Source organism: Prunus mume, linkage group LG1 (genome assembly GCF_029339155.1).
Source record: "Prunus mume cultivar Tortuosa linkage group LG1, ASM2933915v1, whole genome shotgun sequence".
In the NCBI taxonomy this organism is placed as follows: Eukaryota; Viridiplantae; Streptophyta; class Magnoliopsida; order Rosales; family Rosaceae; genus Prunus; species Prunus mume.
In genome coordinates this window covers 5693898-5707253 of record NC_142698.1, presented here as the reverse complement: position 1 = coordinate 5707253, position 13356 = coordinate 5693898, and the positions used below count along the sequence as shown (strand labels likewise).

Sequence of the window (13356 nt, the reverse complement as noted above, 5' to 3'; positions counted from 1 at the left end):
CATCACTTTTGACAAAAAGTTTACCAAATGCTAAACTGCTTTCTTTCACAACTAATTTTTTTTTCACAACAAATTTGACAACGATTACTTTTACAGACAATAATACCAAGAGTCTGCTATTTCCACTCACCTGTCCTATTTTCCCACCCACCTTATCTTCCCACCCACCATATAACTTTTAAAAAACACAATCCTATTTTTCCACCCACCAATATTCCTAAAATACCCTTTTAATTATTACCTCATTTCCTCTCTCCTTTTATTCTCTATGCTCACGTCTTCTCTCTCTCTGATGGCCCACACATCTCTTTCATTTTTGTTGTATCTTATTTTTCATCTCTCACGCTTTATCTCTCTCCGTCTGTCATGTTTACTATAAATCTCTCTTTGCCTCAATGAAAACCACACCATCTCTCAAATCAAACTTCCCCTGGTACAACAAGACTTGTCCTTCTTCATCAAATATTTTCACCATGTATTTCACACTCTTCATCACATCTTCATGCAAAATATCCCCCCACCAAATCACTGCATTCCTAAAAAACCAACGACTCATTAACCCCAAAAGCCTTCTTCACCTTCTCATGCCTCAAAAATATTCTCATCCAAACTAGTTTTGTAAGGAACGTTCTTTGTGTAATCAACAAAGCCCAAATCATAGAATTGTTGATTCATCCTCAAGTTTTCAAAATTTTAATTTGTTTAAGAAAAAAAATTAGAGTTCAAAAAATACTCATCTCCCAATGCTTTAAGTAATCGTAAATATCTTATAAATTATGTTCAAATAGGATTTCCTTACTTTTTTGCCAAAATTGTTCTCTTCAACGTTGATTCTCTTGTTGTTTTCTTCTTCATAAACAATTTGATTGAATGAATAGAAAGGAGAAGAAAATTATTTGCGAATTAAGTTCTGAGCACTGAAAAGTCATAAGAGGCATCATGAGCAAGGAGTCGTAGCTTTCTTGTGTTTTTTTTCTTTCTGTCAAACGATAGGGTTCGTTCGTGAGAACTTGAAAAGTCAACGTCTTTTTTCTTTCTCTATTTTTTTTTTCCTTAATTCCCTTTAAGTCATTTTACAATATGGTTAAATTTATCTTTAAAATAGGACATGTGGGTGGAAATAGCAGCACTCTAATACTAAACTGGCCTTAATCACAAACGAGGCCTAACAACCCAGAAGATAATCCAAATTCCAAATTAGCCGAAATACGGGTCAAAATTGATGTTGACGAAAAAGGAAAATAAACCCAAAATAGTTTGTGCTTTCAGGCGGGACCGACTCAAACTCAAAAAGAGCTTTAAAATATCGCAGTCTCATTCCCGCCAAACATTTTACTCTGAATCTTTCGCTCTCTCTCTCTCCTTCTCAATGCTTGGATTCAGTTTGGATTAAGGTACGCAGCAGGCGTTCATATCCCTTTACATTTTGGGTTGTAATGTCTAGAAATTCAATCAAGTTGTTGAAATTTTACTTTGCCTACTCTGTAGTTCTTCTCTCTTCCCTGAATTTTGGTGAAATAAATCGGCCCAAGAGCTATATATTTATTTATAGATTCAATTGATTTTTGTTTATGATTTGGATTGGATTGTGAGATTTTAGAGCACAATATTTCATTCTAAATCGTTAAAATTATCTTCATTTTGTTTATATGGGTGATGCTCGAAACCCTAGTTCCTAGAATTACCGGAATCAGTGAATATATAATTATATATACTCATAAATACATACATGCAATTCATGTCCTTCAACCCAGGCTCACCGGAGGTTGAATCAAATGACTGATTTCTGATCATTGGTTGTTCAAGACCATATAGAGAATATATTTACACCAAAAACAAAGGAAGAAGAATAAGTCAATGAGTTCAGGTAGTGTATACGGAAGATTAAAATTTGTGACTTGGGTTATAGCTGGTAAATCTTGAAATTTTTTGTTTAAATATGATGTTTGTTATTATCAGCTTAGTTCTTGAGCTTCAAAGATTAAATCTCAAATTCTCGAAGAGTAAGAGGAAAAAACCCATTTAGTTTAGTTTTTTTTGGGGTCTTGAGGCTTAGTGAGGTTTTTCGTTTAATTTGGAGAATTCTAAAATTTTCAAAGTCGGATTGTCGATTTGGAACAGTTGGATCTCAGAGAGCAAAGATTTGTGTGGTGCAAAATTTTAGTTGGCTGTTATTTTGTGTCTTAGGTTTTGTTTTTGCGCAGGTTGTGGGTATGTGGATGTTTTGTGTTTCTTACAAAAACTATGTTTTGGGTAGAAACTAGTAGGAAACATTGAGGGTAATATCTGTGAGAAAGGGCAATGTAGCCATTATCTGTTCTTGTGCTTAGTCACACCAATCAACTATTTATTGGCCTCTCACCATGGTTCCAAACAAATTTTAAGCAAGCCATTATTGTGTTCCTTAAGTAAATTAGCTCATTCTTAATATCCAATGTTGTTGAAGCCTGACATACTGCATTCTTGTTTCACTAGTGAGAAGGACGAAGTGTGTGTGACAGTTGGCTAACGGTACAGTAAAGCCAAAACAGCATGAAAGCTTCTAGACAAGCAAACAAGAAGGTGATCAAGGTTCCTATAGAGTGCAGGGGAGGTATAGGAAGTAGCATGAGAGAACAGAAATCTACAAGGAGAACTACTCGGCACAGCCACAAAGCAACAGGTAGGATATCTCATCTGGGTACTTGAACTATAAATTTTTGTATTTCTTTCATCTAGAAGATTTTCCACATACCATTCCACTTACAAATAAATCTATACAAATCTCCTTCGACTTGATTAGCCTGTTCATTTTCTTGTGCTGTTATGCGTATTGAACTTTCACTTGCAGTTTTCTTGAGCATTCCTTTTAGTTAATTTCATCTTATCTTTCTTAGGGAAAGGTGGCAATTTCTTGGTTGAAAAAGATGAGTGTTTATCACCTTACAGTGCAGCTGATGGTATGTGTCTGGAGCTTCCTGACAGAGGTGTGCAATCTTCAGAAACAACAAAGAGGCTGCCTGTTATTGATTTTTGTCAAGGGCAAACACTTCTCCCTCATTCAAAGATCAAGTTGCAGCTTTTCCCTGTAAATGAAGGCACCCGCATAGGATTGGAAAAGGTTGTTCATAAATCATGAAACTTTGAAAATTTAGAACAGCATTATATATTTGCATCATAACATTTTGTCACTTTAATTTCTAAGTTTGTTTTATTTCATTTCATTTTAGGATGGACATCATCCATATTTAGAACTCATTCTTAGAGCACGGAAGAAGATTTCTTCTGTGCTAAAGCACCTTAATGGAAAGTGGGGCAGTTCAAGTGTTGCTCTTGGTGAGCCAGCTCTATTCCCATATAAGATACAGGACAGTATGTCTAGTAACAGAAGATGGACAATGAATGATGGTGACATTAGTGCAGGAGCTATCTATGCAGCTATTGGAAGCCCTGAAGTTTTTCGCTTAAGGTATAAGGCTTATTCATTTCTCTTACTTGAAGGGAGTACACAATTTAATTTATTTATCTGACTTGATATGTTTCTTGAGGTATGGCTGGTTCTCTACTGAACCTAAAACCGCTGCTGAACCTTCTACATCAGCTATTGACAAGGTAGACTTACAATCTGAAGGAGCGCAGAGATATTCCAGGGCTGCCACAGAGAATTCATATGATAAAGTAGGGAAACACACTGGGTTACCAAGAAAAGATTTCAGATCAATCAATGCAAGTGAAACAATAAATCCAGATAGCGAGAAAATTTCTACTGGAGCTGTTCATCTTAAGGTAAAATGTTGCTTATTTCACTGTTTGTTTGGTTGTTCTTTTTTCACATGTATGCACACACATTTTATGGGGTAAGCTTTTAAAAATTACTAAGGTGAGTTTGAATTTTTCTTAAATATTCATTTCTGGTGATAATGAATTTCAAGTGAATTTGCATTTAAGCTGGGAAGCCAATATATAGACATGACTAAATGTTGGATTTAGAATACAAGTTTTGATAATTATTCAATCCTTTTTTTTCAAATCTAAAAGCAGACATGGAAAATTTGTTCTGTTGAGCATTTTGGACTTGGAATATTTGTTTTGCACTTAAGTTGCTACAATAATGTGAGTTTTATTTAGAGATTTTTGCAACATTTTTCTTTCTCGAATTTTAATGATCTTCTGAAATTTGTTCTCTTATTGTAATTAGGGTGATAGTCAGAGGATGGATGGCAACCACGCTCAGTCGCCACTTTTTGTTGACAGTGTAAGCATTGAAGGCCTACTTTCTGAAGCATCTTTACAGGCGAAGTGCAATAACAGTGATGAAAAACAAATTGGGAAAGATGAAGGCTTTCATCCCACTGAACTAAAGAGTGATTCAAAATCGTATGCATTGTGGGCTGATTGTACATCTATAAGCATTGGTGGCCTCCTCTCTGAAGCATCCTTACAGGGAAAGCTCAACCGAATTGATGCACAATCAACTGCGAGCAATGCAGGCTTGCCACCAACTCATCCAATTTCTGATTCACACCAAGGTTTTGTTGCCACCCGAATAAATAGCCCTCGAGGTCCAGGGCCATCCACTCATGACTCATGCTTATCTATTTTGGATGCTGAAGAAACTTGTCATGCATTTCCTTTTCAAAAGTTCTCTTCGTCGGGAAAGGATGTTCTGGGATTTGGTGGAAGTTGTGGAGGTTTCAGTCAGAATGCTGGTTCCAAAGTATTCAAGTTCCCTAATGCAACCAAGGTTTGCTGAATTCTATTCATACATTTCATTATGTTATTGCAATTGAGTGGTACGTTGCTTAAGTTGGATTCATGTTTTAAAATCAATTGGCTCCTATCATGGTTGAAATATCAAATTTCTCCATGGTGGAAGAGATGTCTTGCATCGTTTACATTTATATGTGGCTAAGACTTCAAAATCTCCAGGGTCTCTTCTGTGTACATCTTATCTGTTGATGTATTAATAACCTGTTTGCCAGACCTTTCTAAATTAGAGTTGATTACAATAGGGCTATAACATCAGTAGAATGCTTGATTTTCATATTCTCTTGTGTAAGATCATGTGATAAGGCTGTTTTTAGGCGCTTTGAAGGTGTTCAAGTAAACAGCTTGTAGTTTGATGTCTATTGCAGCAGGTTAACAGTGTGGCTGGGCTACCGCAAGACCGTGCCTGTCAAGAATCGGATACAGATCTCGTGGCTTGTTCACGTGTGAACAACGACGAAAGAAGCCTTGGGCTGTCAGGCATCAAATGGGTATATTTGAATTTCTTGTTCACGTGTGATTATTAGTATTTTTTGGACAACTTTGCAAAATGGCAAATGGCAAATGGCTCATTTTTTGATTTTACTGCTTGCTTTTGTACAGACTGACTCCTTGGGACCCTTTGATCTTGGCCTGCCTGTCTCCCAGAAGCTCATCACTGGAGAGAGTACAAGCATCAGTGGATTTGTTAAGTAACAAGTTAGTTGGAGACAAAGTTCCTTCTTCCTGAAAATCAGAACATATTTTAATATCAAGTGAATCAATAAATCAACTGGCTGCTGCTTAGATGAATTTTTTTTAGCATATTAATGATTTGCATAACTTTTTTTTTTTTTTTTTGGGGGTAAAAAAGACAGAAACATACATGTAGATGCAATATTAATGCAGGTATTCGTGCACCCAAAAAAAAAAAAAAAAACACACAAAAGGATTTGATACAGCCTCGTACGTGTACATCCAATCCTTGATATATATATGATTCAATAATTGGCGTGCAAGTTTTTAGTTAGATTATCAACTTTTTCATAGAGACAGATATTCTTATCCCAAATAGCTAAAACTCCCACAAACTTGGTGAGTGTGAAATTTACAAAATTACCATATAAGTTGCACAAAATTTCCAATTAGGGTAAACTGAGGTGCATTTAACACTTTAGCAGGTGCATCTAGTAGAAAAAGCACACTTCTGACACATATAGGTATGTTTTTCACCTTTTGAAAAATGTAGATATTTTTCAGTATCTGTCAGGAAAAAGAAAAGGAAAAGAGATCTAATTCCTGTCCAATAAATAGTAACTTAAAATAAAATCCATCTTTTATCTACTCCAATTCAAATTAACTTAAAAGGGGATATTTATTTACTAGAAACGAAAAAGTCGTGAATTAAGGAACTCTTGAATATGAGAATTAAGGAATTGGAATCGGATCAACTATTGGTTCAGAGGATATTGGGTTACGGATATCTATATATGATTTCTTATTATTTATGTATAAGCAAATACATGGAAGTTCAAGAATTGGAATTGAAATTGGAATGCGTTATTACGGGCAGCTTGGTTCAGTTTTTACATTAATTTGAAACAAAGCCGAAACAAATGACAATTATTTTGGTTCATCTAGGTTTGGCCTATATGAAAACCGCCCAATATTAGTTTTACTGTATTTTTGGACTGGACATTTTCATCCCACGTATGGATGTCATCCATTTAATACTAAAAACTAAAATCCCTAAACAATTCAAATTTGACGTCATCTCTTTCTCAAAATTTATCCATCTTCAATAGTATGAAGAACCTTTTGAGATATGTAAAATTCTTTCAATTATCAATGTCACCAAAGCATGGATTCCTCATTTCAAAATTAATGAAATGTAATATATTACATAACTCATTCATACATGGATTAGAATGCTTCCCAGCTACAAAAGCTGTTACCTTGTTTCTCACTTCTATCCAACTACAACCAGGCATTTTCTTCACCCCTTGATCAACCATCATCTCCCTAACCATTTCTGCTTCCTTCCATTGCCCACTTGCGCAATACAAATTAGACAGCAACACATAGCTCGTCTCTTTATGCGGTTCTAATATCTTCAGACTTTCGCCCAATTTTCTTCCAAACCCTACATCCCCCTGTGCAGAGCAAGCACCAAGTAGAGCTTCACATGAGCTGGTCTCAGCACTACCTACTTCTGAATATTTATCAACCAGCTCTTTTGCTTCTGCTAAGTAACCGCTTCTGCCAAGCATATCCACCATGCATGCCACATGCTCCATTTCAGGAGAAATCCCATAAACTGACCCCATGGTTTCAAAAAGCACGCGACTTTCCTCTATAAGCCCGTTATGGCTGCAAGTCATCAACAGGCCAATGAAGGTCACATTATCTGGTTTTACTCCATTATCTACCATCTCTTTAAAAACCTGTAGAGCTTGGATAGCTTGCCCATGCAACCCAAATGCAAACAACATAGCATTCCAAGATACCAGATCCTTCTGTAAAATATCACTGAACGCACAGACTGACCCTTGTAAATCCCCACATTTAGCATACATGTTAACTAAGCCATTCCCAATAAAGACATAAGCATGGAAGCCATAATGAAGTATGATACCATGGACCATTTTACCATGTCCAAGTACTGCCAAGCTTGAACATGCATAAAGGACAGCTCCGAATGTGAAATCATCTGGTTGGACACCGCTTCTTACCATATCCACAAAGAATTTGGCAGCTTCGTCCCCATGTCCATTTCCTGCATACCCTGAGATGATAGATGTCCATGAGACAATATTCTTTTCAGGGGCTCGCTGAAATACAAGAAGCGCTTCGTGGGTATTCCCCTGTTTCATGTAGGCATCGATCATGGCATTCCAGGATACTTGTGTTAGGATTCCAGTGGACTCAAAAATCTTTACTGCACTGCCATGGAAGCCTAGTTCAGCATAGAAACTTAAAACTGAGTTCTTTACCTCCGCAGCAGAACTCCAACCACTTTTAATGATAAGAGCATGCACCATGCAACCATGCCAAAATTCTAATGCTTCAGCGCAAGCATTCATCAGAGCACTGAAAGTCCACTGATCCGGCTGACACAAACTCTCTTTCATCCCTTTCAACAAATCCAAACAAGACTCCACTTCCCCATACCGTGCATAACCCACAATCATAATATTCCAAGCTATCTCCACCCTTCTCGGCATCATAGAAAACACATGACGCGCAACATCAAACTGACTAGAGTTTGTTTGCGCAAACAAAAAAGAACACCAAGTTACTTCATTCCTTAGTTTCATCTCTTCAAACACTCTCCTAGCACTAGAGGGATCCAAACACTTCCCATACATATCAATAAGCGAATTATTAACCGGTAAGTAAGACTGGTAACCCAAAACAGTTACTAAAGCATGAACTTTGGTTCCACACCGAAGATTGCATGCGCTAGCACACGCGCTTAGAGTTGCAGTGAGGGTGAAGTGATCAGGCCCAGTGTCAGAGATTCTCATTTGGTGGAAAAGAGAGAGGGCTTCTTGGTGAAAACCAAGGTGGGTATAGCTAGTAAGTATTGCATTCCAAGCAACCGAGTCTCTGTGGGGCATTTCGTCGAACAGCTTACGAGCACATGTTATCTGGCCCGACCTTGCAAGGGCCGCTATCTTTGATGTTGTTTGGAACAAAGTTTGAGTGCATGACATTCTATTTTAGGAGTTCTGTGAAAGAAAAAAAAACATTAGTCTACATAACCCATTTCATGTAGGAAAAATTGGTGCACGTAGCGAAAAAAAAGGTGGCCCTTAATGAGATAGATGAGATAAATGTGGAGACTTTTATAAAAGATTTGATTAGAGAAAGACTAACCATAATAAAGCTTTTCTTGGGCCTTGGTGAGTCACTGAGTCGTGAAGTAGAGGAAAACTCATGGTCATATTACAACTTGGACTTGGACTGCAATGAGGATGTTTGCCGGACATCTGAAGTTTATCTTGTCCTAATCTTTTTGTACATGACAATTTCATCCTATGCGTACTTCTACCCTACTTCTGGCCGGCCACATAAATTTGCCCACCATACTACCGGGTATGCAATCCAGAAATATATATAAAGCTTATCACAGTATTTATCCATTCGCAGCCGATCAAAACGACATCCACAAAGTCCAAATTTTCTGAGAATTCAACAGATGTAATGAAGAAATAAAAGAAGTTTTTGGGTTTTATATCATACCTGGTAGAGAAAAGCCACTATATGGATGAGTTTGGTTAGCTATACAAACAAGTAATAGGCTAGTTGAGGTTGAGTTTGCTTAGATACGACTATCATCCTTCAATTTGGTGGAGTATGATTTGTAGAATTTCCCGTTTTAGATTTTTCTTTAATATAGATTAGTTATGTCTAGGTAACCGAAAAAGTTTAGATTAGATACTCTTTTGTTGAATAAAAATAATGGACGAATGTAGCAAGTAAGAAACAGCTTAAATAATGATCAATATAAAAGGGATATAATTAGAGAAGTTTATACACAAAGAAGGAAAAGTAAATAAATATAAAGCGTACAGCGGCGCAGCTATACTCTTTGAAAATATTTGAATATTTAAATAGTATAGTCACGTAACCATACTCTTTGAATATAATCGAATATTTAATGGCTATACTATTAAATATATTCAAATATTTATATGGTATAGCCGCGTGGCTAGATTCTTTGAATGTATTCGAATATTTAAAGCATAGAGCTTTGACGGTACTCTTTAATATTAATATATTTAAATAGTATCGCCGAGCTGCTATACTATTTAAATATATTTTTAATTTTATTTATTTGAATATATATTTTGTAGTTTAATATTTGTAATTAATAATTATATATGCCTTATTTAATAGGTGATGATTTTCCCACTCCCCTTTTGTCAGCTTACAATCCCTTTTGTTTTTTTAAATACTTATTACTATAACATAAAAGGGAGTGTAAGTGAACAAAAGAGAAGTGAGAACATACAATTTTTAACAAATGGAGTGTAAGTGGATAAAATGAGAGTGCAGCTCCCTATTTAATTACTTTAGTGTTTGGTCCGATACAATGTGGAAAAGGTACCCAAGGAAGGCGAAAATGAAGTTCGGCTTTAGTGTTTGGTGATCTACTTCTTAATATGCTTGATAAAAACACCTACACAAGCTAGTAATAGGCTAGTTGAGGTTATGTTTGCTTAAATTGACTACCATCTTTCAATTTGGGGAACTATGATTTTTAGAATTTCCCGTGTTAGATTTTTCTTTAATATAGATTAGTTTTGTCTAGGTAACCAAATAAGTTTAGATAGATATTCTTTTGTTGAATAAAAATAATGGACGAATGTAGCATATAAGAAACAGCTTAAATAATGATCAATATGAAAGGGATATAATTGGATAAATTTATATATAAAGAAGGAAAATGCGAGTCTAAGTCTGAGCCTAAGAAACTGTATGGGACCTTTAAGAAAAAGAAATACGCATGGGAAACTAGTAAGAATGCTAGTAAAGGAAAGAAAGGTGCGGTCCCAACATGCTACAAATGTGGAAAAGTCGGACACTATAAGTCTGAATGTAAAATGAAGGACAAAATCAATAACTTAAGCATTAGCAAAGAACCTAAGCAGCAACTTTGCCAAATAATGCTTAATTCCTCTAATTCTAAGCAAGATAGTGATAACGAACTAGCTCAGCTAGAAAATGAAGAATTATTTGAATATGATACTGAAACTAGTTCAGATAGTGAAAATGAGTGCGCATGTCAATTCAATGATCTCAAAATATGTGTTTTAACCAAAGAAGAAAGTATGATAATAGACTTAATTGACAAAATAGAGGATCCAGATAAAAAGAAAGAAGCGCTAGAAAGTTATATCTCACTAGCTAAAGCAAGACCAAGTAACCCACAGCCAGCTGTAACCACAGTAAAAAAAATCGATAATTTCGAAATTATGGTTTTTTTGGGGCAACGATATTTTAGCACATTTCCAGCTATATATCGTCAATTTATCGATAATTTCCTCGATATTTTCGTTCAATTGGCAGCTTTAAATAGTCAAAATATTGCGATATTATAGATAATATCGCGATATGAACTTTCAAAAATTAAAGAAAACTCACTTCAAGTATGCAGGGGTTCGGGTTCGAACCCCTTCCCCATTCTAAGGGGATGCAGCCACTTAACCATCACGCCAGTCATCACTTTGTGATAATAAGCTATGGAATATGTATTTATAATACATGCGAGCTATTTCTCAAAATAGAAATTAACATAATTACTTATTGTTTTATATTGTTGATCAGTTACTTAATTACTTAATATAATTTATTTCTTTTCTATTTAATCCATTTAATGTTATTGATTATTTTATTATTCATTATAAGTATTTACATTACTAAATTCCCCTTCAAATTGTTGCTTCATTACTTAAATCTCTATAATTATTTTCTTTGTTTACTACTTAATTCTTCCTTTGATAAATTTATTTATGTTCTTAGTTAATTTTCAATCTTCACTATTATTTTTTAAGTATGGTAAAGTGCCTAATTTTCATGAAAAGTCAAGTTGGTTTAATTATTTTTCAATTTTTGATAAATAATAAATATAAGAACGTGTATCATGTCCAATGAATAATGTGAAATAAGGTTACACATGTATCTTACCATGCAATTTATAAAGTGTAAAATATTATACTAAAAAATGATAAATAAATTACTATGGGGTGTTTAATTCTCTTCATTAGTTACTCCATATTTTCTAAGTCACGGAGTTTGTCAGCTCGCAATATAATCAACTTAAATCACTCAAACCCACTATGCAATGCATTTCCTTCCAATTTTTTGTGTCAAAATAATAGATGATTGACTAAATAAACTTCTTCTAAAGTTTCATTAAAAAATTTCATGTATTTATCACAATTTCTGTGGTTTTTATCCAATTTTTATCGATATCGATATTTTCCCAATATTTCCATCGATATTTCTGTGTTTTTGAACCACCGATATTTCCGAAACTATCGATATTTAAGACCTTGACTGTAACTAATGTGAGACAACCAGTTGAAAACTATAGCTTTAAAACTATAGTAAACATGATGAATGACAAAATTCACAAGAAAGAACCTACTCTCAATGATCTTCAGTGCGAAGTTCATGATGTGAAATAAGAACTTAGAGAGTTAAAAAATAGGGTTAGAGTTCTAGAACTTTATCGCCCTTTTTGGAAAAAGATACAGAAGAAAAATCAGAGCAATTAGAATTTGAAAATCTAATGGAAAAATTTCAAGAAAAAATAGAACCTGTGAGAAAAGAATCCCTACAAGAAGAGCAGGTTAATACCATGAAATTCGTTAATAGCATAGATAAAGTGATAGCTCAGAAATGGTATGCGATGATAACTGTTGTGATTGATAGAACCTATACATTTACAGTTGAAGGGCTAAAAGATGTAGGAGCCGATCTTAACTGTATAAATGAGGGAGTAGTACCCACTAGGTATTTTAAGAAAACTACCCAGGTTCTCCATACAGCCGTTAATAGCCAAAAAATGGGAATTCAATTTAAATTGTCTAACGCTACTGTGCTCAATTAGGGTATTTGTTTTGAAACTCCTTTTGTTTTGGTGAAAGGTTTAAACCAGTCCCTTATATTAGGAACACCATTCATTAATATGCTTTATCCTTTTTCTATTTCTGAAGAAGGAATTAGAGCTGAGGTAGAAGGTCAACCTATAATCTTTAGGTTTTCTCAACCACCAAAGCATAAGTATGTTAATGAAATTGAAGAAAAAATAAAAAGGAAAGAAAACTATTTATACCATTTGAAAAAAGAAATGCAGCATAAGAGAATAGAAGAGCAGCTACAAAATAGCAAGATAAAAGAAAAAATTGATGAAATCCAAAAGATGTTCGAAAGTCAAGTTTGTGCTGAAATACCCAATGCCTTCTGGAATAGAAAGAGGCACATAATTGAATTACCCTATGAGCCTGATTTTGATGAAAAGAAAATCCCAACCAAAGCCAAGCCAACTCAAATGAATACTAGGCTAATGGAAATTTGTAAATCTAAAATACAAGATTTATTAAATAAGAAATTAATAAGGAAAAGCTCATCTCCTTGAAGCTGTTCCGCTTTTTATGTTGAAAATGCAGCTGAATTAGAAAGAGGAGTACCCAGATTGGTCATAAATTACAAACCTCTAAATAAAGCCTTGAAATGGGTTAGATATCCGATACCTAATAAGAAGGATCTTTTGGATAGGCTAAATAAGGCAGTCATCTTTTCAAAATTTGACATGAAATCAGGATATTGGCAAATCCAGATCGCCGAAAAAGACAGGTACAAAACAGCTTTTAATGTCCCCTTTGGACATTACGAATGGAATGTTCTACCTTTTGGATTGAAAAATGCCCTTTTGAATTTCAAAATATTATGAATGATATATTTAATCCTTACACTACTTTTACCATTGTTTATATTGATGATGTTTTAGTCTATTCTAATTCTTTGGAACAGCACTTTAAACATTTGAATATTTTCTTAAAAGTTGTGAAACATGCAAGATTAGTAGTATTGGCAAAGAAAATGAAACTATTTTCTTCA

General features: G+C 34.7%; 2 protein-coding genes across 4 annotated transcripts; one reads left to right on the top strand and one right to left on the bottom strand.

Annotated features, from left to right (window-relative positions):
* Positions 1-1255: 1255 nt before the first annotated feature.
* LOC103331678 (TSL-kinase interacting-like protein) lies at positions 1256-5550 on the top strand. 3 transcript variants are annotated; one of them, XM_089044278.1, is made up of 9 exons: positions 1370-1394; positions 1755-1867; positions 2476-2662; positions 2877-3100; positions 3210-3448; positions 3528-3765; positions 4178-4723; positions 5115-5237; positions 5350-5550. In XM_089044278.1, the coding sequence occupies exons 3-9, from the start codon at positions 2533-2535 to the stop codon at positions 5440-5442; spliced, it is 1593 nt and encodes a 530-aa protein (XP_088900404.1). In that variant the 5' UTR covers positions 1370-1394; positions 1755-1867; positions 2476-2532; the 3' UTR covers positions 5443-5550. The 3 variants fall into 3 exon arrangements, with proteins under 3 accessions (XP_088900405.1, XP_008232546.3, XP_088900404.1); XM_089044279.1 differs by lacking the exon at positions 1755-1867 and having other exon boundaries at positions 1256-1394; positions 5118-5237; XM_008234324.3 differs by lacking the exon at positions 1755-1867 and having other exon boundaries at positions 1256-1394.
* Positions 5551-6549: 999 nt separating this feature from the next.
* On the bottom strand, positions 6550-8911 carry LOC103331671 (Tetratricopeptide repeat (TPR)-like superfamily protein). Its single transcript, XM_008234313.3, has 2 exons — positions 8605-8911; positions 6550-8456 (listed from the first exon to the last, which is right to left on the bottom strand). The coding sequence occupies exon 2, from the start codon at positions 8439-8441 to the stop codon at positions 6564-6566; it is 1878 nt and encodes a 625-aa protein (XP_008232535.2). The 5' UTR covers positions 8442-8456; positions 8605-8911; the 3' UTR covers positions 6550-6563.
* Between the last annotated feature and the right edge of the window lie 4445 nt (positions 8912-13356).

Coding starts and splice junctions, on each gene's coding strand:
- LOC103331678 (XM_008234324.3), top strand. CDS start 2,533: ATGAAAGCTTCTAGACAAGCAAACAAGAAGGTGATCAAGGTTCCTATA. Junction 3,766..4,177: donor CTGGAGCTGTTCATCTTAAG/GTAAAATGTTGC, acceptor TATTGTAATTAG/GGTGATAGTCAGAGGATGGA. Junction 5,238..5,349: donor GGCTGTCAGGCATCAAATGG/GTATATTTGAAT, acceptor GCTTTTGTACAG/ACTGACTCCTTGGGACCCTT.
- LOC103331671 (XM_008234313.3), bottom strand. CDS start 8,441: ATGTCATGCACTCAAACTTTGTTCCAAACAACATCAAAGATAGCGGCC.